General features: G+C 39.8%; 1 protein-coding gene and 1 non-coding gene across 3 annotated transcripts in view; both read left to right on the top strand.

Moving 5' to 3' along the window:
• Positions 1-24,500, top strand: part of HAUS6 (HAUS augmin like complex subunit 6) — a 31,904-nt gene that overhangs the window by 1,035 nt on the left and 6,369 nt on the right. For both annotated transcript variants that reach the window (XM_070742528.1, XM_070742527.1), the window contains 13 exons: positions 1,478-1,573; positions 2,236-2,314; positions 4,171-4,303; positions 8,268-8,415; positions 9,980-10,045; positions 10,536-10,584; positions 10,686-10,853; positions 12,303-12,496; positions 17,754-17,880; positions 19,216-19,318; positions 21,992-22,085; positions 22,983-23,013; positions 23,181-23,357. In XM_070742528.1, coding sequence (XP_070598629.1) covers positions 1,478-1,573; positions 2,236-2,314; positions 4,171-4,303; positions 8,268-8,415; positions 9,980-10,045; positions 10,536-10,584; positions 10,686-10,853; positions 12,303-12,496; positions 17,754-17,880; positions 19,216-19,318; positions 21,992-22,085; positions 22,983-23,013; positions 23,181-23,357 — 1,465 coding nt within the window. The remainder of the gene's footprint in view (positions 1-1,477; positions 1,574-2,235; positions 2,315-4,170; positions 4,304-8,267; positions 8,416-9,979; positions 10,046-10,535; positions 10,585-10,685; positions 10,854-12,302; positions 12,497-17,753; positions 17,881-19,215; positions 19,319-21,991; positions 22,086-22,982; positions 23,014-23,180; positions 23,358-24,500) is intronic.
• LOC139163336 (small Cajal body-specific RNA 8) lies at positions 22,783-22,913 on the top strand. Its single transcript, XR_011558486.1, has one exon. It is a non-coding gene; the product is annotated as a small Cajal body-specific RNA 8 (non-coding RNA).

Below are 24,500 nucleotides of genomic sequence, written 5' to 3' on the forward strand. Positions count from 1 at the left end.
CAAAACCATCCCTGCTGTTATTTATTTTGAGTGATATCGTTTCCACGTTTAAAACAAATCCTGATGTTGTAATATTAGTGTTGCAGAATTTATTTTAAACGACAAATCTGAGAATGAATGTTTACTTAAAAATGGTATTGCTTTGGGAATTAATATTAGCCAAACCTTGTTGATATTGGAGTATGATTGGCAATTCTTTGTATGATTGGATGTGTTAATTATACATGGTATGCTTGTGTGTGTGTTTGCTATTACATGGGGTTATCTTAAATCGTTAAATATTTTAATTAATTGGATTGTTGTGACTGTTTTTACTTGTTGTGAGCCGCCCCGAGTCTCCGGAGAGGGGCGGCATACAAGTCCAACTAATAAATAAAATAAATAAATAAATTCTGTGTTAGCAAAAACTTCAGAAGAGAAGGATTTAGGGGTAGTGATTTCTGACAGTCTCAAAATGGGTGAACAGTGTGGTCAAAAAGCAAGTAGAATGCTTGGCTGCATAGCTAGAGGTATATCAGGATTCAGGCCCGGCTACAGCACGGAAACTGCTTTGGTCGCGTTGATGGATGATCTCTGGCGGGCCCGGGACAGGAGTTTATCCTCTGTCCTGGTGCTTCTCGACCTCTCAGTGGCTTTCGATACCATCGACCATGGTATCCTTCTGCGCCGACTGGAGGGGTTGGGAGTGGGAGGCACTGTTCTACAGTGGGTCTCCTCCTACCTCTCCGGTTGGTCGCAGTTGATGTTAGTGGGGGGTCAGAGGTTCTACCTCTAGGTCTCTCCCTTGTGGGGTGCCTCAGGGGTCGGTCCTCTCCCCCCTGTTATTTAATATCTACATGAAACCGCTGGGCGAGATCATCCAAAGGCATGGGGTGAGGTATCACCATTATGCGGATGATACCCAGTTATACATCTCCATCCCATGTCCAGTCAACGAAGCAGTGGATGTGATGTGCCGGTGCCTGGAGGCTGTTGGGGTCTGGATGGGTGTCAACAGACTCAAACTCAACCCTGATAAGATGGAGTGGCTGTGGGTTTTGCCTCCCAAGGACAATTCCATCTGTCCGTCCATTGAATTACATTGTGATGTAATTATAAAAGAACTTAGATGTCACTGTGCATGAATGAACTGCAATTTTAGTCAAATCTGGAAAATATGAGCAGTTTTTAGACTCTGTAAGTTTAAGGCTCTAGAGTGTTTATAGAAACCTAATTCAGGATCAAGTGCCATTTGGCAGAGCCTTTAAGCTGGTACCCTTTTATATTAATCTGTGATGCATAGTAAGATGCAGTCATGCTCTTCCAAAGAAACCAATCTTTGTTAAGACTGTGTGTGTAGAGTTGTAAATGCAGCATACTGAATTTTTTATGTGTGATAATATTATAGCAGGAATATCACTAGGGAAAAAAGAAGTTGGTCCAATTAATTATCCTACACTTGCATACAGAGTAATTATCTTTTAATTATTTTTTTAAGGAGCATGTTTGATAAACCAAACAAAGATGCATTTCATGTTGTTGCATGGTTCTTGTTTTCAAAGCTGGACCAGTCACATTGTAATGAGGTTTTTAGGTGAGTGTATTTATTTATTTATTATTTGGATTTATATGTAACATGTAACATTTAATAAAATATGCTTTATTACTTAGTCTTTCTTAAAAGTTACTTACCAAGTCCAAAAAAATATAAAATTATGATTATTGGGACTTAAGCAATATTGTTGTACTACTCTCCTCATTGGAGGAGGTTATAATATTATCTTATATTTATATGTCATTCTCATACCATGATGCCTCCTCCTTCCCCCAAAAGATTAATATTTACAGTGCCACCCTAATCTATAACTTGTATTGAAGTGGAACTGAAAGTGCAAAAGTATGTTGTAATGTTGAAGATCCTTTTGCTGCTCAAAGAAAGCAAAGAACTATGATCAGAAGGAGGAGCTCCACTCTAATGCTGGAAATATTACTGGAAGCCTTTATTCAAGAAGTATTCTGTATCAATGATCCAGCCTTGTTAGAACTATTTTGGAACTACAGCACAATGATGTATTAAGTATTTTTCTTCTTGATAAACTTTTACAATAAAAACTAAGTCAATATGCAATAACGCAAATAAAAATATAGTTAAACTTTGTCAGGAATATTTTGTATTGCTCAGCTATCTTAAAACTATGTTTGGTTCCTTGCACGTTTGTTGAAATAGTTCTCTTTCTTTTCCTTTGGAATGGAAAGATTTTGCTATCCTCCCATAGACAAAAAGGCAGACTCTGAATTCAGGAAGCAGTGCTATGAATGGCTAAAAAGGATATCGGTAAGTATTGGTAAGAATGAAACGGTGTCCATATACTTGCCTTACATGTTTTAATATATATTTTTGTATGAGGTAGTCTTTGAAAGACTATCTGTAAAATTTGTCATTGATGTTGCTTGATGAGAGATTTCTTGCTGCTATTACTGTTGTTTCTTAGGCAACATGATGTCTTCTAGACATTTTAGATTAAAGTTCTTATTAGTCTCAGAACAAACGACATCAAGGATTCTGAAAGCGATAGCTAGAGATTACAGTGATCCCTCGATTTTCGCGATCTCGATCTTCGCGAAACGCTATATCGCGATTTTTCCCACCCGATGATGTCACTCTCTTCCTTTCTCATCTTTCTTTCTCTCTTTCTCTATCTTGCTTCTTCCTCTCTCACACCCTCTTCCTCCCTCTCTCATATCTTTCTTTTCTTCTCTCTCTTTCTCTATCTCTCCCCCTCTTGCTCTTGAGCGGTGGGCGGCGGGCGGGCGAGCGGCGGGCAGCAGCGAGGAGCCGAAGATCGGGGTTTCCCCTTTGCGTGGGCGGCGGGGAAGACCCAGGGAAGGTTTCTTCGGCCGCCCAGCAGCTGATCTGCTCGGCAGCGCCGCAGCAGCGAGGAGCCGAAGATCGGGGTTTCCCCTTTGCGTGGGCGGCGGGGAAACCCCGATCTTCGGCTCCTCAGCTGCTGAGCAGCCGAAGAAACCTTCCCTGGGTCTTCCCCGCCGCCCACGCAAAGGGGAAACCCCGATCTTCGGCTCCTCGCTGCTGCGGCGCTGCTGAGCAGATCAGCTGCTGGGCGGCCGAAGAAACCTTCCCTGGGTCTTCCCCGCCGCCCACGCAAACTCCACCATCTGCGCATGCGCGGCCATGGAAAAAAGGGCGCGCATGCGCAGATGGTGTTTTTACTTCCGCACCACTATATCGCGAAAAATCGAGTATCGCGAGGGGTCTTGGAATGTAACCCTCGCGATACTCGAGGGATCACTGTAGTAGTTTCTTCTTCTTTCCAAAACTTTTTCAAGTATAGCATTATGCAAATAATAACCTGAAAAAATTAACTCAAACAGAAATTGAAATAACATTCAAAGGAGAGAAATGTCTTGCAAGAACATAGAACAGAGTATGAAGTAGGGAAGGGTCTCCTCTTCGTTTGATTCTTTTTAAAGATCTTATCTCCTCAGATCTGAAGATAGTTGATCCTATTATCCAGGATCAATCCTTAATATCTTTTTATAGTTATCTTGAGACTCATTTTTGTTCTGTTAAATGCAATATTATATTCAGATCTTGTTAGATAATAATAGTAACCAATGAATTCAAACTACCAGAGTATAAGATACACCTTCTCTCTCCCCCCCCCAAAAAAGTGGGAGAAAATTTAGGTGCGTCTTATAGACCGAACATGGGGGTGAAGTCCCAAAATAGGCCCATTTTTGCCGAAAACCGGATGTGCTGAGCACTGCAGGGTGTTTCTGGCAGCTGGAGACGGCAAAAACATGACGTGCAGGGGCCAAAAACTATTTTTTTCTTGTTTTCCTCCTGTAAATGTAGGTCCATTTCATAGTCCAAAAGATACAGTAATTGGATTTGAGCAAAACTAAATCTATTATTTTAGCATGTCAGGCAGTTAAGATAATAGGAAAAGAATTTATGAAACATATTTGTGAAACATCCCTTTTGGCCCAAGGATGCTTATTTAGTTGCTTTAAGGTATGCAAGCCTCTCATGTCTAACAAGGTAATAATCATAATTGTTTGCAACATCTCACTGTGCTGGATCTCTTGCTTAAAGAGAATTCTAATTTTTTTGAACTTAATGGTAGTAGATCCTATCAATTACAGTTCACCTGTGCATTTTTAAATCCCTAGGATGAATGTGGAAACAATTTCCCTTCGGTTGTTGCATCGTTATTTCTTTCTCCTGGTGGATTCAAATTCATTCATCTAATGTTCCACTTTGCAAGATATGTTATAATCCATCATATTAAAGTAGACTCTCTGAGTAAGCAATCATGATTTACTATATTGTTTTGTGGGGAAACAAAATTTTGGAATTTACCTTTTTTATGGGAAGTTCATGCTAGTGAGGAACTTTCTCACATAAAGCCACCTACTTCAGAGGATTTTAAATAAACTGAAAGATCGTTGCAAGCAAAGTGTTTGGTGGCAATCATCCAGCATTCTGTTGTAAGTACAAGATAACAACAACAACGAGTTGGAAGGGTCCTTGGAGATCATCTAGTCCAACCTCCTGCTTAGGCAGGAAACCCTATACTACTTCAGACAGATGTTATCTAACATCTTCTTTAAAACTTCCAGTATTGGAGCATTCACAACTTCTGGAGGCAAGCTGTTCCAATGATTAATTGTTCTAACTGTCAGGAAATTTCTCCTTAGTTCTAAGTTACTTCTCGGCTTGTTTAGTTTCCATCCATTACTTCTTGTTCTACCCTCAGGTGCTTTGGACAATAGGTTGACTCCTTCTTTGTGGCAACCCCTGAGATATTGGAACATTGCTATCATGTCTCCCCTGGTCCTTCTTTTCATTAAACTAGCCATGCCCAGTTCCTGCAACCGTTCTTCATATGTTTTAGCCTTCAGTCTCCTAATCATTTTTGTTTCTCTTCTCTGCACTCTTTCTAGAATCTCAACATCGTGGCGACCAAAAATGAATGCATTATTCCAAGTGTGGCCTTACCAAGGCCTTATAAAGTGGTATTAACACTTCACGTGATCTTGATTCTATCCCTCTGTTAATGCAGCCTAGAACTGTGTTGGCTTTTTTGGCAGCTGCTACACACTGCTGGCTCATATTTAAATGGTTGTCCACTAGGACTCCAAGATCCCTTTCACAATTACTACTGTTGAGCAATGTACCACATATACTGTACCTGTGCATTTTGTTTTTCTTGCCTAAATGTAGAACCTTACTTTTTTCACCATTGAATTTCATTTTGTTAGATAGCGCCTGTTGTTCAAGTTTGTCAAGATCCTGTTGTATTTTTCACCTATCTTATGGAGTGTTGGCTATTCCTGCCAGTTTGGTGTCATCTGCAAATTTGATTAGTTTCCCATCTATCCCCTTGTCCAAGTCATTGATGAAGATGTTGAAGAGTACTGGGCCTAAAACAGAGCCTTGAGGTACTCCATTGCATAGATCCCTCCGTTTAGATGTGGTTCCATTGAGCACTACATGTTGAGTGTGGTTGGTTAGCTAGTTTTGAATCCATCTGGTTGTGTTGCTGTCCATCCCACATTTTTCTATTTTATTTAGTAGTAGGTTATGGTCTACTTTGTCAAAAGCCTTACTGAAGTTCAAGTAAACCACATTAACAGCATTCCCCTAGTCCACTAATTTTGTCACTTTGTCAAAGAATGCTATAAGATTAGTCTAGCATGATCTGTTTTTGACAAACCCATCTGGCTTTTGGTTATTACTTTGTTTGTTTCTAGGTGTTTGTTGATTCATTGTTTGATTATCTTTTCCAAAATCTTCCATGGCATTGAGGTCAGGTTGATAGGTCTCTAGTTTACTGGATCTGGTTTTTTTCCTTTCTTGAAGATGGGAACTACATCAGCTCTTTTAAAGTCCTCTGGCTGTTTCCTGGTGCTCCAGGATCTTTGAAAGATATAGTTCAGTGGTTCTGAGATCTTGTCTGGATGTTGGGGATCATCAGCAGTGATGAAAAAGTTTCTTCTCAGCATTTTCATTTTTCATTTACTTAAATACTAAACTCAATTTCAAATTTGCTCCGGATGGTTCACAGTGTAATAATAAACAATAAAAACAGAGAACAAGCTGATCACTTTATTTAAAAAAAATAACAATAAAATTATAATTAAATTTATTAATTAAAATACTAATAAATTACCACCTTATAAGTCAAATTTAAAGTTTTGGTTATGACCTTTAAAACTCTTATGTTACATAGGTCCAGCTTACTTATAGAACTATCTTCACCCATTACATCAATCTGTCTCATCCATTCAAGTAGGGAAAGTATGTTTTGAACCCCATCAGTTGAAGAATTTCAACTGGCAGGGAAATTTTCTCCCCAGAGGCAAGGCTGGCACTCCATTCTTCTGGCCTTTCTGAAATGTCTAAGGACCTAGTTTTGCCCCCTTGTACAGAGGAACACAAGATAAGGAGTCTAGTTAGCACCCCGGAGGCCCTCACCCTGCCTTATAATTAACTTTTAATGTTGAATTTTAATTATATTTGTCTCTTATCTAAATTTTAGACATTGTTTTGGGTTTTAAAATTTCACTTTTACCATCCAGAGCCTTTGTGAGGAGATGTGTGGTTTCCAAATTTGATAAATAAAATGAAATAAGAGTGAAAATATATTGGTGTTTTTCTATGTTTACTACAAGATATAGTGGTACCTCTACTTAAGAACTTAATTTGTTCCGTGACCAGGTTCATAGAAGCAATTTTCCCATAGGAATCAATGTAAAAGTAAATAATGTGTGCAAACCCATTAGGAAAGAAATAAAAGCTTGGAATTTGGGTGGGAGGAGGAGGAGGAAGAAGAAGAAGAGGAGGAGGAGAGTCGCTGCCGAAGGAAGAAGTTGAGGTAAGAGGAATAAAAAACCCCCAAAACTTTAAGGCTTAAAAAAAAAAGAGGGACTCTGAGGCAGCGAGGAGGAGCACGCACCTCCAATACACCTGCCTCCCATACACTGCCTCCCATATACTGGCTGCTGCTGCTGCTACCTGCTGCCTCTTCCTTCCCATGTTGAAGGGCTCTCCTCTCCTTTTGCTCACTCGCTTTGTAGCCAGCACCTTTCCTTCACTGTGGTGACTCCTCAGCTGCCCAGAGCGAAGGGAACATTTCTTTTCCCTGGGAGCTGGCAGAGGTTTATTCCCTGTCCAAGCGTCTAGAGAAAGGAAAATGCTTTGTTTGCTCTGGACTGCCAAAGCCTCCTTAAGCGCCACCAAAAGACTCCTGGCAGCCCAGATGGCCGGGATTAAAGGAAGAATGGCAGGAAACTGGCCGGGTCTTCCTGCCGCTCTCAAATTTCCTGGGAAATTTTTCCGGGCTCGGGTTCTAAAGTAGAAAATGGTTCTTAAATAGAGTCCTTGGAGAGGGATGGCATACAATCTAATAAATTATTATTATTATTAATTATTAATTATTATTATTGAACACCTGGTTCTTATCTAGAAAAGTTCTTAAGTAGAGGTACCACTGTAGTTCCAGATGTCAGCTTTTGCCTATATTCGTTCAGGGTAGTGATGAGTCCTTCCTTCAATGATGCTTCAGGTGTCTCCTCTGACACTTGATTTTTCTGAGTTCCTAGTAATTTGTCAGCTTTAGCTTTGTATTATCTAAGGAATTATCCTGGACAACAGATTATTCTCATGGATTCCTTGCAGGAAATGTTCAGAAGTGGGACAAAATATAAAAGGATTTTAAAAATTGGAAATGAAAATTATTCATTGAAGTAGTCCTGGATACATTCTTAAATTATCACACCACGTAGATAGATATGGTTGTCCTGATATCATGCTTTCACCATAGTCATTCTTCCACCCTACCTTTCAACCTCTTACTTGATTGAGAGGCTTGGATAGAATAGAATAGAATAGAATAGAATTTTATTGGCCAAGTGTGATTGGACAAGGAATTTGTCTTTGGTGCATATGCTCTCAGTGTGCATAAAATAAAAGATTTGTTCATCAAAAACCATAAGGTATAATACTTAATGAAAGTCTGGGAACCAATAAGCAATCAAATCATTAAGAACCAGTCAATATAAATTGTAAGGATACAAGCAACAAAGTTACAGTCGTACAATCATTTGTGGGAGATGATGGGAACGATAAGAAGATTTAATAGTAGTGCAGACTTAATAAATAGTTTGACAGAGTTGGGGGAATTATTTATTTAGCAGTACTGCTGTCTTTTGGTGGTGGTTGAGTTCATATTTCCCAATGTAGATTTTGGAATCATTTTGTGTAGGTGCTGGCATACCCTACTCAGAAGCGGTGTACTCAAAATCCCCAGACTTGCATATGGCTGTTGCAAAATATCAAGTGGCACAAAACAGATTTTGTCAGTGTCTACAGAAGGAAGAGTTGATTATTCAAGAAATTCAGAAGAAAGCACTGTAAGTAAAGTAGTTAGAAATGTGATCTGTAATACTTTGTCCAAATGGTTGGATTGGTAATATATAAACAAGCCAACACTGTATGGTTGTATGGATTGATGTAATATAGCTTTAAAATGTATGCTATGTTCTGCTTGGCCGTAGTATTGCAGGTTGCCATAAGAGGGAGCTAGAGATTATGGCTTATTCTCTCTATTGTTTCATTCTGATTGACTCTTTTCCTTGATAGTGATTTCTGTATTATGCTCTGTTATTCTCTTTGATATTCTGATGCGTTTGTAAGCTGTAATATCTTTGTTGAATGTATACGACAAAGATAAACTTGTAAGAAGATTATTATACTTCCAGAGATTGACTGATTTGAACGTGTATGACCTGGTTGCTCTGCACATACCTTAACACTGTAGCACTGTAAGTAAAGTAGCTACAAATGTGATCTGTAGATTATAAAGTTGTAGGAAAGATGTTGAATGTTATAAAGCTGGATACTTTGGTAGGTAAGTATAGATCGTTCTTTTACTTGCTGATATTGAAAAAAGATCTATTTATTTATTAGATTTGTATGCCGCCTATTTTGGAGACACTCAGGGCGGCTTACAGCAAGAATAAAAATAATATAAAATGATTAAATATAACAATAAAACATAAATCCCTTAAATATTATCCCAACTATCATGCCGTCAAACATCACCAATCAAATCATATCTAGGTCAGAATTAAAAGATATCAGTTCTCACGGCCCCCAGAGCCAGGTTTTCAAGGCCTTTTGGAAAGCCAGTAAGGTGGGGGCAGTACGGACCACGGGGGACAGTTGAATCCAAAGAGCTGGGGCTGCCACAAAGAAGGCCCTCCCCTGTGGACCTGCCGACCAACAATGCTTAGTTCATGGGACCTGGAGAAGGCCAACCCTGTGGGCTATGATCATTTGCTGAGAGGTATGCAGCAGAAGATCATCCCGTAAATAGTCTGGTCCTAAGCCCAGGGATGGGCAGGAAGTGGAACGGCATGGAATGCTGTTCCATTGGCGGAAATGGACCTGCGTGTGCAGGTCCACTATGGCTAGTCGCGCATGCACCGTGCACACGAAGTTCGGCTTCTGCGCATGTGCAGAAGCCAAATCTTACCACCCCAGCTAGCAGCAACAGCCGCGCCCTCCTAAGGAGCCGCAGGAGTCCAGGGAGGTCATGCCAGGGCAATTTCCACGAAGGAAAAGTTCCACAGCCTTTCCTGGGGCAACACCTATCTGGCAACGGGGACAGGAAGAACAGGAAGGGGATCTGAAACTTTGTAGTGGAATGCTGAGTGGAGCGGGGCTGCCTCTACCTCCTTAAAATGAAATGGGCGGTTTAAGAAGTCGGGGGCAGCCTGGATCCGCTCAGCATCCCCTTCCCATTCTTCCTGCCCCCGTTGCCAGATCAGCGTTGCTGCGGGAAAGGCCGCGGAGCTTTTCCTGCATGGAAATTGCCCTGGCATGACCTCCCTGGATTCCTGCAGCTCCTTAGGCATTTAGGCATTTTTGCCCCGTCCACACAATTTAATTGTGGCTTCCTTTTTCTCTTCACAGGCATTTTACTAAGAAAATAAGAGATTTAAGATATGAAACTGCGGAACTGGACAAACAATTGCAAAAGTAAGTAATATTTTATTAGAAATGCTTCTTATAGCTTATTTACAATTGTGTCATTTTCCTGTTTTCTTAAACAGAAATAATATTTAGACTTATATATTGTTTTATATATTAGTGCTTTACATCACTTTCTGGGTGGGTTACAATGTCAGCATTATATGCATATTGTATCCAACTATCTGCATCCTCGTTTTATTGACCTTGAAAGAATGAGTCAATCTTGAGCCCTGTTAAGAACAAACTCCAGACTGTGGGCAGAGAATGCCTACAATAACTGCACTTAACCATTGTGCCAACAGTACTTAGTAAAATATTTGGAATGCAATTCCTATAAGATAAATATAACAGTATGGCTAACAGAAGTTTTCAATGTGATTCTCTATTTAAATACTTGGTATTGCTGTTCTATTAATTATCAGAAAAATAAGAACAGTTACAATATAAACATTGATATCTTTAATAACTTTTTTTTTGTTTCTCACTGTTTGGGTAGAATGGAGAAAAAAGGTGGCCAGAAAAATGTCACAGAAAAAATGGAAAAGGTGAGTATCAACATATTTGCAATAATCTCCATCTAACACTTATTTAATTGCACCTTTTTTCCCCTCCTGTTTGCTGAAAAATCTTTTCTTCCCCTCCAAAGGTTCGCTATTTATGGGCAACAATAATGGAAACGTTGACATTTTTGCAAAAAGAAAAAGAAATAGTGGATTCAGTACTAAAAGGTCATCAGTATACATTAGATGGCACAAGTGTTTCTGTTAGCATTCCACAGCCTCTGCTTCAAAAAATAGAAAAAGAAATGTATAAAGTAAGTTTCTTGGTATCTGTACTTCTGTTCAGATAGTCAATATTTCTGGAATATTGTTCTGCTTCTTGCTGCACCTTGATTAATTCGTCGCAATTGATGGGCGATGATTTATGATTGGTTAAAAATTAGGGAGATTGAGACATTGTTGGATTATAATAATAATTAAAAAAACCTTGAATACTTCCCAGATAGTATATTGTAGGCTATTGCAACTAATCCAAAATAAGTTCATTTTGACTCCTATAAAATTAAAAGATTTAGGAATATTTCATCTGTTTGTATAAACAACATATATGTTCTTTGAAACTATTTATTTTATTTATTTTATTTTTATGCCGCCCTTCTCCTTAGACTCAGGGCGGCTTACAACATATTAGTGTTAGCACTTTTTAACAGAGCCAGCATATTGCTCCCACAATCCAGGTCCTCATTTTACCCACCTCGAAAGGATGGAAGGCTGAGTCAATCTTGAGCCATTGATGAGGTTTGAACTGCTAACCTACAGATCTACAGTCAGCTTCAGTGGCCTGCAATACAGCACTCTACCTGCTGTGCCACCCTGGCTCTTTTTGGACACAAAAGGGAATTTTCAAGGACAAAAGTTTAAATCCAGAGACCAATTTCTTATAACAAATAACATAGACAAATAGCATAAAAACAGTATGGTTAAATTTGGTTTTAAAAAATCTTTTAATGAGAAAATGTACCAAGTGCATTTTATTTGGCTTGTAACAGACCTTTTCAGAAGATACTTTTTAAAAGGTAAGATTTCCTGGCTCACTGTAATTTATTTATTTATTTATTTATTCAATTTTTATGCCGCCCTTCTCCTTAGACTCAGGGCAGCTTACAACATGTTAACAATAGCACCTTTTAACAGAGCCAGCATATTGCCCCCACAATCCGGGTCCTCATTTTACCCACCTCGGAAGGATGGAAGGCTGAGTCAACCTTGAGCTGGTGATGAGATTTGAAACACTGACCTTCAGATCTACAATCAGCCTCAGTGGCCTGCAGTACAGCACTCTACCTGCTGCGCCACCCCGGCTCATCTTATAGTTTCGGTGCAAATATAGGAATTAACATATAAGAATGACAACAATCACCAGATTTGCTTACTTTTACCTTAAAGCTAAAACTATTCAAACAGGCATTACAAAAGCAATGATTTTTGAGAAGTAGACAAAGCAAAACTTAAGCTAATAGGCAAAATACCAAATAAAGCATTTATTTGCCTAACCAGTACTTTTTTTGTCATTCTGGAATTTTGCTCAAGTTCCAGCAGAAGTGCAAATACAAGTAACAAAAGTAACAAAAAAAATCATGGGGCATTTGTGAGAACAATGCCAATTAGTGTATCCAACTTTATGCTCTGGGCAAGATATTACACAACTCTATTGTGCTCAGTATATGATAACCAACTAACCCCCCCTTCCCCCCCCCCTAAAGTTTCCTGTAGGGAATGTATATGAAGAAGGAAAACTGAACATGTTAACCATTATCCAATTACTAACCAAAGCCATGGAGTTATTGTCGCATGAGCGTCGGAATGTTGACAAGAAAGGATTCAGAGTAGACCTTCAGGATCTTGAAGCAATCACCAAATGCCAGAATGAGGGTGTGTTGGGGCTAAAGTCACTGAGGTAAGTTCAGAGGTCCCCGTTCTGTCAATTCAGAAGCCTTCCAAACAAACCTTTTAATAAAGATATTATGGAATAATATAAAATTACATATCTAGTTAAGATGTGACAATTTGGTTTGTTTGTTTATTATTTATTTATTTATTGATTTGATTTGATTTGTATGCCGCCCCTCTCCGTGGACTCGGGGCGGCTAACAACAGTGACAAAAACAGAATGTAAAAATCCAATACTATAATATCTAAAAACCCTTGTTATAAAAACCAATCATACATACAAACATACCATGCATAAATTGTAGAAGCCTAGGGGAAAAATTATATTAGTTCCCCCATGCCTGACGACAGAGGTGGGTTTTGAGGAGCTTACGAAAGGCAAGGAGGGTGGGGGCAATTCTGATCTCTGGGGAGAGTTGGTTCCAGAGGGTCGGGGCTGCCACAGAGAATGCTCTTCCCCTGGGCCCCACCAACTGACATTGTTTAGTTGACGGGACCCGGAGAAGGCCCACTCTGTGGGACCTAACTGGTCGCTTGGATTCGTGCAGCAGAAGGCGGTCCCTGAGATAATCTGGTCCGGTGCCATGAAGGGCTTTATAGAAACATAGAAACATAGAAGTCTGACGGCAGAAAAAGACCTCATGGTCCATCTAGTCTGCCCTTATACTATTTTCTGTATTTTATCTTAGGATGGATATATGTTTATCCCAGGCATGTTTAAATTCAGTTACTGTGGATTTATCTACCACATCTGCTGGAAGTTTGTTCCAAGGATCTACTACTCTTTCAGTAAAATAATATTTTCTCATGTTGCTTTTGATCTTTCCCCCAACTAACTTCAGATTGTGTCCCCTTGTTCTTGTGTTCACTTTCCTATTAAAAACACTTCCCTCCTGGACCTTATTTAACCCTTTAATATATTTAAATGTTTCGATCATGTCCCCCCTTTTCCTTCTGTCCTCCAGACTATACAGATTGAGTTCATTAAGTCTTTCCTGATACGTTTTATGCTTAAGACCTTCCACCATTCTTGTAGCCCGTCTTTGGACCCGTTCAATTTTGTCAATATCTTTTTGTAGGTGAGGTCTCCAGAACTGAACACAGTATTCCAAATGTGGTCTCACCATCATTCTATATAGTGGGATCATAATCTCCCTCTTCCTGCTTGTTATACCTCCAGCTATGCAGCCAAGCATCCTACTTGCTTTCCCTACCGCCTGACTGCACTGTTCACCCATTTTGAGACTGTCAGAAATCACTACCCCTAAATCCTTTTCTTTTGAAGTATTTGCCAACACTGAACTGCCAATACAATACTCAGATTGAGGATTCCTTTTCCCCAAGTGCATTATTTTACATTTGGAAACATTAAACTGCAGTTTCCATTGCTTAGACCATTTATCTAGTAAAGCTAAATCATTTACTATATTACAGACGCCTCCAGGAATATCAACCCTATTGCACACTTTAGAGTCATCGGCAAATAGGCAAACCTTCCCTACCAAACCTTCCCCTATGTCACTCACAAATATATTAAAAAGAATAGGACCCAGAACAGATCCTTGTGGCACACCGCTTGTAACCTGACTCTGCTCAGAATACTCGCCATTAACAATAACTCTCTGATGTCTACGCTTCAGCCAGCTGCAAATCCATTGAACTATCCAGGGATTAAGTCCAATCTTCACTAATTTATCTATCAGCTCTTTATGTGGAACCGTATCAAAGGCTTTGCTGAAGTCCAGGTAGGCAATATCCACGGCACCACCTTCATCCAACACCTTTGTGACATAGTCAAAGAAATCAATGAGATTAGTCTGACATGATTTGCCTTCAGTAAAGCCATGCTGATTTGGGTCTAATAAGTTATTGTTTTTTAGGTGCTGATTTATCCTCTTTTTGAGTAGAGTCTCCATCATTTTAACTACAACTGATGTCAAGCTAACTGGCCTGTAGTTACCAGCTTCTTCTCTACTGCCCTTCTTGTGAATAGGCACAACACTGGCCATTCTCCAATCCTCAGGAACTTCTCCTGTTAACAAGGATTGGTTAAACAAATCAGTCAGGGGGGTAGCAATGACAGATCTGAGTTCTTTAAGAACTCTGGGGTGGATGCCATCTGGACCCATTGCCTTATTTATCTTTAATCGTTCAAGTTCTTCTAAGACATCGGCTTCTAAGATCACTGGAGCTGAATCCGTACAGCTGGAAGCAATGCTATATCCCTCTATAGTATTATTTTGTAAGGTGTCTTTTGAGAAAACTGAACAGAAGTAGCTATTGAAATGGTCAGCGATCTCCTTATTCCCATTAATGCATGTATTATTCCCGGTACTAAGCTTCGTGATGCCGCAGTTTTTCTTCTTCTTATCATTAATATATCTGAAGAAGGTTTTATCCCCCTTCTTTACAGATTTGGCAATTTCTTCCTCTTTTGAGGCTTTAGCAGCATATATTATCTGTTTCGCCTCCTTCTGTCTCATTTTATATACCTCCCTATCAGCTATACTTCCAGACTCTTTATACCTCCTATAGGCAGCCTTTTTTTCATTGACTATAGCCCTTACATCATTGCTAAACCATAGCGGTTTCTTCTTCCTTTTACCTTTAGTTATTTGTCTTACATACAGTCCAGTGGCTTTTAAGATGGCCTTTTTTAATACAGTCCACTGGATGCTCGCTCCTGCCATTTTATCCCTCCCCTTTAATTCATTATCTAAATATTCTCCCATTGCATTAAAATTTGTTTTTCTGAAATCCAATACTTTGGTTGCATTATAGGATTGCTCACAATGAGTTTTTACATCAAACCACAAACATAGATGGTCACTGCAACCTAAATTTTCTCCCACCTTGACATCTGAAACCCAATTCCCATTCGTAAAAACTAAATCTAGAATATTCTCCCCTCTAGTTGGTGTCTTAACCAGCTGTGCCAGAGCTGCTCCTGTAAAGGCCTCTACTATATTCTTACTTTTGCATGTAAGGGCACTGGGGATATTCCAGTCAACATCAGGCATGTTGAAATCACCCATAACCACAATATCTCCCTTTACTGCCATTTGGGTAATTTCATCCACCATCTTGTTGTCATATTCCTCGGATTGCCCTGGAGGCCTATAGATCACCCCAATTCTAATGACAGAACCTTCTTTATTTTGCATGCAAATCCAGAGAGTCTCTAGATCTTGACACGTATTTTGAATTAGTGTTGTTTTTAGACTTTCTTTAATATAAATGGCTACTCCACCTCCCCTTCTCTCTATTCTATCCTTCCTATACAGTGTATATCCTGGTATGGATATTTCCCATTCATTAGAATCCTTAAACCATGTCTCAGTTATGGCAACCAGGTCCAAATTATCTCTAGATATTATGGCCATTAATTCACAGAGCTTGTTGCTCAAGCTTCGAGCATTTGTGCACATTACCCGAAGAACATTATTTTCGTTATTAGTTTGCCCCTTATCATCAACAACTACAGTACATCTATATTATTTGCAGCTCCCTTTTCATAAGCTTCCAAAAACTGCTTTATCCTCATTGGTCGGGGACAGAAATCACCCACATCAGTTACATCTCTGTCCCCTTTACCTAGTTTAAATGCCTGTCCAAAAAAGTTCTGAATTCCTCACCGAGCACCTGGGTACCTCTGTATGATGGATGCAAACCATCCCTCTTAAACAACTCCCTATTAGACCACCTACTGACATCATGACTTACATAGCCAAAACCTTCAGCTTTACACCACTGCCTTAACCACACATTAAACTCCCTGATAAACGTTGTTTTATCCTCTTGGCCACAAACCGGTAACACCTCTGAGAAAGTCACTGAATCAGTTATTTTACCCAGCTCCACACTTAGACATTGAAAATCTCTTTTTACTACATTAACATTTCTCTGGGACAAATCATTTGTGCCAAGATGCACCACCACATCAACGTTATTACCTTTACTCACAGTCTTAACAATGTTTGTAATCCGCCTCCTGTCCCTGCTGGCAGTGGCCCCTGGGAGACACCTCAGCACCTTAACCACATCCTTGCTCTGTCCCAAATCAACACCCTAACGGTCGAATCACCCACAAGAGGTCATAACCAACACTTTGACTTGTGACCGGAAACTGATCGGCAACCAATGCAGACTGCGGAGTGTTGGTGTGACATGGGCATATTTAGGGAAGCCCATGATTGCTCTCGCAGCTACATTCTGCACGATCTGAAGTTTGATCAACCATTAGGTTTCTGCAGTATGCGTTTAGTCTATGTTGGATAATTTAACATAAATAATACCTAAATCTAATCCAAGTAAATTATCCATAATTTATTGATCCTAGTTTATTGAGCATCAGCTGCCTGATGTCAACATTAGAGAAAAACTTATCCTTTAACACTCTTTGTAAGTTTAAGATTGTGTTGGAAGAAAGAAAAGACCATGTGGATATATTACTCATTTTAATCTGATTGTATAAACAAAACCTTAGAATTCTCTCACTTGTATATTATGGCAAGTTGTTCATAACATCCATATGAAGAAACCCCAAGAACTATTGGCAGATTTACATTATTAAAGTGCAGTTAACTCTAATAAACACACTCTTCAATTGCCAGTTTGTGAGAAATATTGTCAAATTTTTGTCAGGGAAAAAAATCTTGTGATCTTTAATGGATTATTAAATATATTTAAGGACAAGCTTTGCTGGTTGCCATGTAGAATCTTTACAGCATTTATTAATGAATGGAATACTAGGTGCAATATGTATCCTGTGGTTTTCTTTTTCCTGGGAAACACAGTTTGTGGCAATGTTGTAACTACAATAATTTTTAAAAAAAACTTGTCAAAAGCAATTGTTTGTGTGATATGTAAAATACTGCAGGTATATCAGAGTACATAAATTTTGTCTCTCTGTTGTAACTAAATATTGTAATTCTAGATATGCTGTTTTTCAATCTCAGGAACTTTAAGGCACAGTATGTAAGGTTCTGGCAGATGTCCAGACTTATAGGAGTTAAAATCCTCAGATTTTAAAGTTACTGAGGTTGAGAAGCACTGCTGAACCATGGTTAGAAACTGGAGGTGATTTAGAGCACATACAGATTTTTGAAAATTCCATCACAGAAATAATGTCACTTTCTTAATACTAAATGCAACCTATTATGCTTTTATAATGAAACAAATGTATTTGAGCAAGTGCTTTCATTTGTAAAATTTTTGATTCAGATAAAATGTTCTAATGTTCTTGTTAAATAATTTTTCCATAGGCAAAAATTAAAATGTGATCAAATTTCAGTAACTCAATCAATTGCTGAAAAACAACTGGAATGGCAGTTGAAGTGGAAAAATAGTCTTGGTCAGTCACCTTTTCGTTTAATTAAGGATCCAAACCCTGTAAGTATATGCTTGTTAGGTAGGTAATGTATTGAGCGAGAAGGAATATATTCATTTTGAGGATATTTATTTATTTATTTATTTATTTATTTATTTATTTATGTATTTATTTATGTATGTATGTATTTATTTATTTATTTATTTATTTATTTATTTATTTATTTATTTATTTATTTATTTATTTATTAGATTTGTATGCCGCCCCTTTCCGTAGAGTCGGGGCGGCTCACAACACAATAAAACAGTTCATAACAAATCTAATAATTTACAATTTAAAATATTTAAAAACCCCATTATTTAAGCAAACATACATACGAGCATACCATACATAAATTGAATTGAATAGGTCCGGGGGAGATGTCTCAGTTCCCCCATGCCTGACGACAAAGGTGGGTTTTAAGGACTTTACGAAAGGCAAGGAGGGTAGGGGCAGTTCTAATCTCTGGGGGGAGCTGGTTCCAAAGAGTCGGGGCCGCCACAAGAAGGCTCTTCCCCTGGGGTCTGCCAACCGACATTGTTTAGTTGAAGGGACCCGGAGAAGGCCCACTCTGTGGGACCTAATCGGTCGCTGGGATTCATGCGGCAGAAGGCGGTCTTGGAGATATTCTGGTCCGATGCCATAAAGGGCTTTAAAGGTCATAACCAACACTTTGAATTGTGACCGGAAATTGATCGGCAAGTGTATAATCTGCAAAAAGACTTTAAAAGTCCCAGTAGGCATGTCCCGGTGCTCTGTATGAAGTGTTTGTTAAGGTAAACACATTTCTGAGGTCTTTAATACTAAAATTATTTATTTTATGTTATACATTAATTAATTAATTATGGTATTAAAGAGACCATAATTAGAAGTTAAAACTTGTGTCATCTGGTATATGACATCTTAAAATTGGTTAAAAGCATAACAATGAAGGAACTAAAGACAAAACACAGATATCCAAATCAAAATAACAAGAGGCTGACCATTTCATATTACATTCATGAACTTTTATTTGTGGATAGACTAACCCGATGCCCTCACTCAGTGCTCGGGAAAAAAATAGATTTTCGAGTCCTTATGAACAGTCAGTCTCACGGGAATATTGTTGCATAGGGCAGACACTGCAAAAGAGAAGTGATGCACCCCACCAGATGGCACAATTTCATCCAGAAGCCAAATTTATTATCCCCTAATCATATACATTTCTAAAATAAATAAATGAAAATAAATCCTATCAATTGTTTTTACCTGTAAACTTAAAGGACAACCTTTTGAACTTAGAATACGTTTGCTCTGTACTTTATTTGCACCATGTGTATTTGAATTACAAACATTTCAATATATTATTATTTTTAAAGGCACTTGATTTGTTACCCGCTATGTCTCCTCTTTCTTTTACACCGGCTTCTGAGGAAGCTTATAAAAGGAGTGTCTTCTGTCAATATCCTGCATTAATTCCAGGTAAATATTAAGATTCTTTACAAACCTATCCCTATGATCTTTAGTAAATAAATATTATATTCGGCTTTTCTGACATAGCACTATGTTAATTTAAAGAATAGGTAGCCTTCAGCTTACAATCAGGCTTTCAAACAATGATTTGAAGTTATGATAGCCACAGATGGGGTGATTTATGAACCATTAAGCACTTCTGGCATCATAAAATGTTACACCCTTCTTCCCTTGGTCACATGATTATATTTCAGACACATTTATGTTCACATTTATGACCAGCTACCAAGGGCACTGAGATCATGTGGTCACCCTTTGCAATCCTACTTCATTTTTTTAAGATTAACAATAGAGACCCAGAGCCGATCCTGTTGACATTCCATACTTGGAATTTCAAAAGACCCCTGACAAAGGTTCCCATCAAATTTAGCAATTGTGGGTTAAAAGTACCTGCCATTTTATGAATTAGTAACAGTAACAGCAAAACCCAAAAAATAGAAAAATGTGAACAAAGAAATGGAAGCCCCTTAAAGATGTGGGGTTGGGGCTGTTTCATTTTCCATTGTTTGTGATTTTGCTTAAAGATAAGGAATAAATTTGCTGAGTTTGTGGATTAAGGCAAACCACTCGGGGGCATAACAAGTTCCAGAATGATTTCTTTAAACAAGGAAAACAGTGGCAAACATATAATTCAATTTAAGTATGAAATGATATATATCGCAGCACCTCCTCTTAACTTCACATATACAGTGGTACCTCGGTTCTCGACCACAATTCGTTCCAGAAGTGTGGTCGAGAACCGATTTGGTCGAGTACCGAATTAATTTATCCCATAGGAAATAATGGAAATGGGTTTAATTGGTTTCCAGCCCCTATTTCCTTTATTTCCTATGGGATAAAGATCTGAGGTCTAAGCACTCCAAGCTGTAGTAAGGGTGGGGGCAGCTGCAATACCGGCAGTTTCGGGGGGGGGGCTCCTTTCCTCAGTGGTTCGTCTTCTTCCCTTTAAGCAGTTACACCAACTTTCTCCTTCCCGGCGTTGGCGACGGCGGCTTTCCTTAGAGCAGCAGCAGCAGCGCCGGGAATGTGACATGAGAAAGGGAAGCCGCTGATGTTCCCGGCGCTGCTGCTGCTCAAAGGAAAGCCGCTGCTGCCGTCAGGAAGGAGAAAGTTGGTGTAGCTGCTTAAAGGGAAGACAAACCACTGAGGAAAGGAGCCCCCCCGAAACTGCCGGTATTGCAGCTGCCCCCACCCTTCCTACACCTTTCCGCTCCAAGCTGTTGGAAGGGTGGGCGCAGCTGCAATACCAGCAGCTTTGGGGGGCCTCCTTTCCTCAGTGGTTCGTCTTCCCTTTAAGCAGCTACACCAACTTTCTCCTTCTCGGTGGTGGCGGCGGTGGGTTTCCTTCAAGCAGCAGCAGCGCCGGGAACATCACATGAGAAAGGGAAGCCGCTGATGTTCTCGGCGCTGCTGCTGCTCGAAGGAAAGCCGTCGCCATCGTCGGGAAGGAGAAAGTTGGTGTAGCTGCTTAAAGGGAACAAGACGAACTACTGAGGAAAGGAGCCCCCTCCCCGAAACTGCCGGTATTGTAGCCGCCCCCACCCTTCCTACAGCCTTCCGCTCCAAGCTGTAGGAAGGGTGGGGGCAGCTGCAATACCGGCAGTTTCGGGGAGGGGGCTCCTTTCCTCAGTGTTTCGTCTTGTAGTTGTAGGCAGCTACACCAACTTTCTCCTTCTCGGCAAGGGCGGCGGCTTTCCTTCAAGCAGCAGCAGCGCTGGGAACGTGACATGAGAAAGGGAAGCCGCTGACGTTCCCGGCGCTGCTTCTGCTCGAAGGAAAGCCTCTGCCGCCGTTGGGAAGGAGAAAGTTGGTGTAGCTGCTTAAAGGGAACAAGACCAACCACTGAGGAAAGGAGGCCCCCCGAAACTGCCGGTATTGCAGCCGCCCCCTTCCTACAGCTTGGAGCACGACTGGGAAGCTGTTTAGTGGGCGGCCAGGATGGGCGTGTCGGATTCCGACTCCCATTCCTTCTCACCCGTCCCCTCATTTTGGATAATAAACAAAATTTTCTGTGGCTGTTCGGTATCCGAATTTTTGTTCAGATACCGAAGCAAATTTTTGCCGAAAATTTTGTTCGGTATCCGAAATGTACGAGAACCAAAGCGTTCGAGTACCGAGGTACCACTGTACTCATGTTTTGCCCTCCCCAGGCTCCAAAGGCTTCTCTGGAGCTGGGGAAGGGTGAAAACGCTCTCCCCCATCCCCTCGGAGGTTTTCTGAAAGCAAAAAACGCCCTCCCCCCAAAACCTCTGTGTGAACCAAAAATCAGCTGGCTGGCACGTACATGCACGTTGGAGCTGAGCTAGCGCAACAGCTCGTGTGCCAGCAGATATGGCTCCGCGTGCCACCTGTGGCACCTGTGCCATAGGTTCGCCATCCCTGACCTAGAACTTCTCTATATCTAGTATCTTTGAAAGTGATAGCTTTAGTTTGGCAAGATTGTGTCTATTAGTGTACGCAAATAAAGGATTTGATTGAATTGGATTTCACTGTCTCATCTCTGGTCTTGTGTCCGATAAGACTAACGGTAAATACAACATTTCCTTAGAACTAGTGATAAGGTAAATGTTGATATTATTAACTAAACACAATTATTGATTTACTTTTGAAAAATGTATTTAGATTCGAGCAAAAAGAATGTTCAGGCGGAAGAATTTGTAACAGTTGGGAAGACATTGGGAAATGAGGATTGTTCAACAAAAACAGTCACAGAAAGGTATGATTTTAATATGTCCTTGTATAGAATAGTAGCATATATTAACATTGTATAAATAACATGGGACCATGCCTTAAAAAGAATCAGAATGCAGATTTAAATTATATGTGATTCTCTGAACCAGTGGTTCTCAACCTGGGGGTCGGGACCTCTTTGGGGGTCGAACGACTGTTTCACAGGGGTCACCTAAGACCATGGAAAAAGACAAATTTCCCATGGTGTTAGGCACTAAAGCTTCTATTGTGGAGCCTTGGAACATATTTTTACAATCCGATCAATCAGGCGTTTACAGTGGGGTGTCTCTCTGACCTTCCTGCCAATCAGCTTAAAGCTCTGTTGGGAGAATTGGTGCTAGACATATGGTTGGGGATCACCACAATGAGAAACTGTATTAAAGGGTTGAGAACCACTGCTCTAAATGGAAACATAGCTAGATGCATCTGTATCAGAAGATAAAACTAGAATTTGAAGTGTACCTCTGAAAATATGTTGCAAAGTGTTAAAACTAGATATTGGTTTTATTTATTTTTTCCTTCATATTTTCTCTTGGGTCCAAGAGATGTAAATCTTTATTTCTCGTTAACTCTGATAAGTTATCATTGTCACCATAGTTTTGATATATTGTGTGCAGGAATCATTGCTAACACATTTTTTTTCTATGCTTATATTCCTGATATATGCACATAACTTGCATGCATGGGAGGCTGATACCCAAGTAGAGAAAAGCTTTGCTCTAATTGTCACAAGCTCTCCCTATAACAAAATTGCCTTTTGATGACCGGGATGAATTGAGAGAAATTATAACGGACAGATACGGGGCACACAGATTTCAGCAGCTGAACAACTACGTGATTTTAATAGTGTACATCTATTAATAAGTATTTCTTGTATTTTTAGGCCCTTGAAATCTCCTACACATTCTGAAAAGGTAACACACCATTTTCATTGGTCCCAATGGAGTCTTATATTAATGGTTAACCAATCTTTTATTTATATCCATGAATACTAGATATGCAATAAAAATTAAAATGAAATTGTTACAAATATAAAATATTGGTGTACCCCTGCAAGCTCAACTTTTTTTTTCTCCCTCAGACATCATCCCTCAAATATCATTCCATAGAAACTCCCAAGAGGACTGATAATTCATGGTTTCAAATCTTAGAGAATAAAGAAAGAAATTCTGGACAAATAGAAAGTGGGAAGAAAAGACGAGCATCAGCTAAAAAAGGAGATCCTTTAAAGAAGGCCCAAGAACAGCTGGCTAAAGAGGTAAAGGAGTATGTTAAAGGAGATCATACTTTATCAGACTCATTTACATAAAAAGCAGAAATAGCTTGAGTGGCTATAAGTAAAAATTAAAAATCCAATGTTTTGATTAGACAAGTCAATGCAATAAGGATAACATCTTTATGTAATTAAAATATTAAAATATTTAGTGCTGGTTAACTACTTTCAGAACAATCTGCTGGAGAAAAATACAGTGATACCTCGTCTTACAAACGCCTCGTCATACAATCTTTTCGAGATACAAACCCGGGGTTTAAGATTTTTTTGCCTCTTCTTACAAACTATTTTCACCTTACAAACCCACCGCCACTGCTGGGATGCCCCGCCTCCGGACTTCTATTGCCAGCGAAGCACCCATTTTTGTGCTGCTGGGATTCCCCTGAGGCTCCCCTCCATGGGAAACACCACCTCCGGACTTCCGTGTTTTTGTGATGCTGCAGGGGAATCCCAGCAGTGCAAAAACAGGTGCTTCGCTGGTCCGGAGGTGGGGTTTCCCAGTGAGGGGAGCCTCAGTGAAATCGCAGAATTGCAAAAACACAGAGGCCCGGAGGTGGGGTTTTGAGGACTTCGGTGTTTTTGCAATGCTGCGATTTCACTGATGCTCCCTTCGCTGGGAAACCCCACCTCCGGACTTCCGTTGCCAGCGTAGCTCTCGTTTTTGCAATGCTGGGATTCCCCTGCAGCATTGCAAAAACACAGAAGTCCAGAGGTGGGGTTTCCCATGGAGGGGAGCCTCAGGGGAATCCCAGCAGCGCAAAAACGGGAGCTTCGGCTGGCAAAAGGGGTGAATTTTGGGCTTGCACGCATTAATCGCTTTTCCATTGATTCCTATGGGAAACATTGTTTTTGTCTTACAAACTTTTCACCTTAAGAACCTTGTCCCAGAACCAATTAAGTTTGTAAGACAAGGTATCACTGTACTTTCCCTGGCATCTCACATCCTCTTTCAGAGGATTGAAACAGCCCAGAAATATTTGAGGGTTCAAGTAAAAATCCTTTTTCATGCAGAATCTGGTAATGCCATAATGCGTATTGCTTGTCGTCTCTTTTAAGTTGTACTGGTTTGATTTACGTTGACTGTAATGCTTAATTTTCCTTCTGTTTTCATGTCATTTTTAAAATGAT

The sequence above is a fragment of the Erythrolamprus reginae genome, chromosome 2 (genome assembly GCF_031021105.1).
Source record: "Erythrolamprus reginae isolate rEryReg1 chromosome 2, rEryReg1.hap1, whole genome shotgun sequence".
Classification (NCBI taxonomy): domain Eukaryota; kingdom Metazoa; phylum Chordata; class Lepidosauria; order Squamata; family Dipsadidae; genus Erythrolamprus; species Erythrolamprus reginae.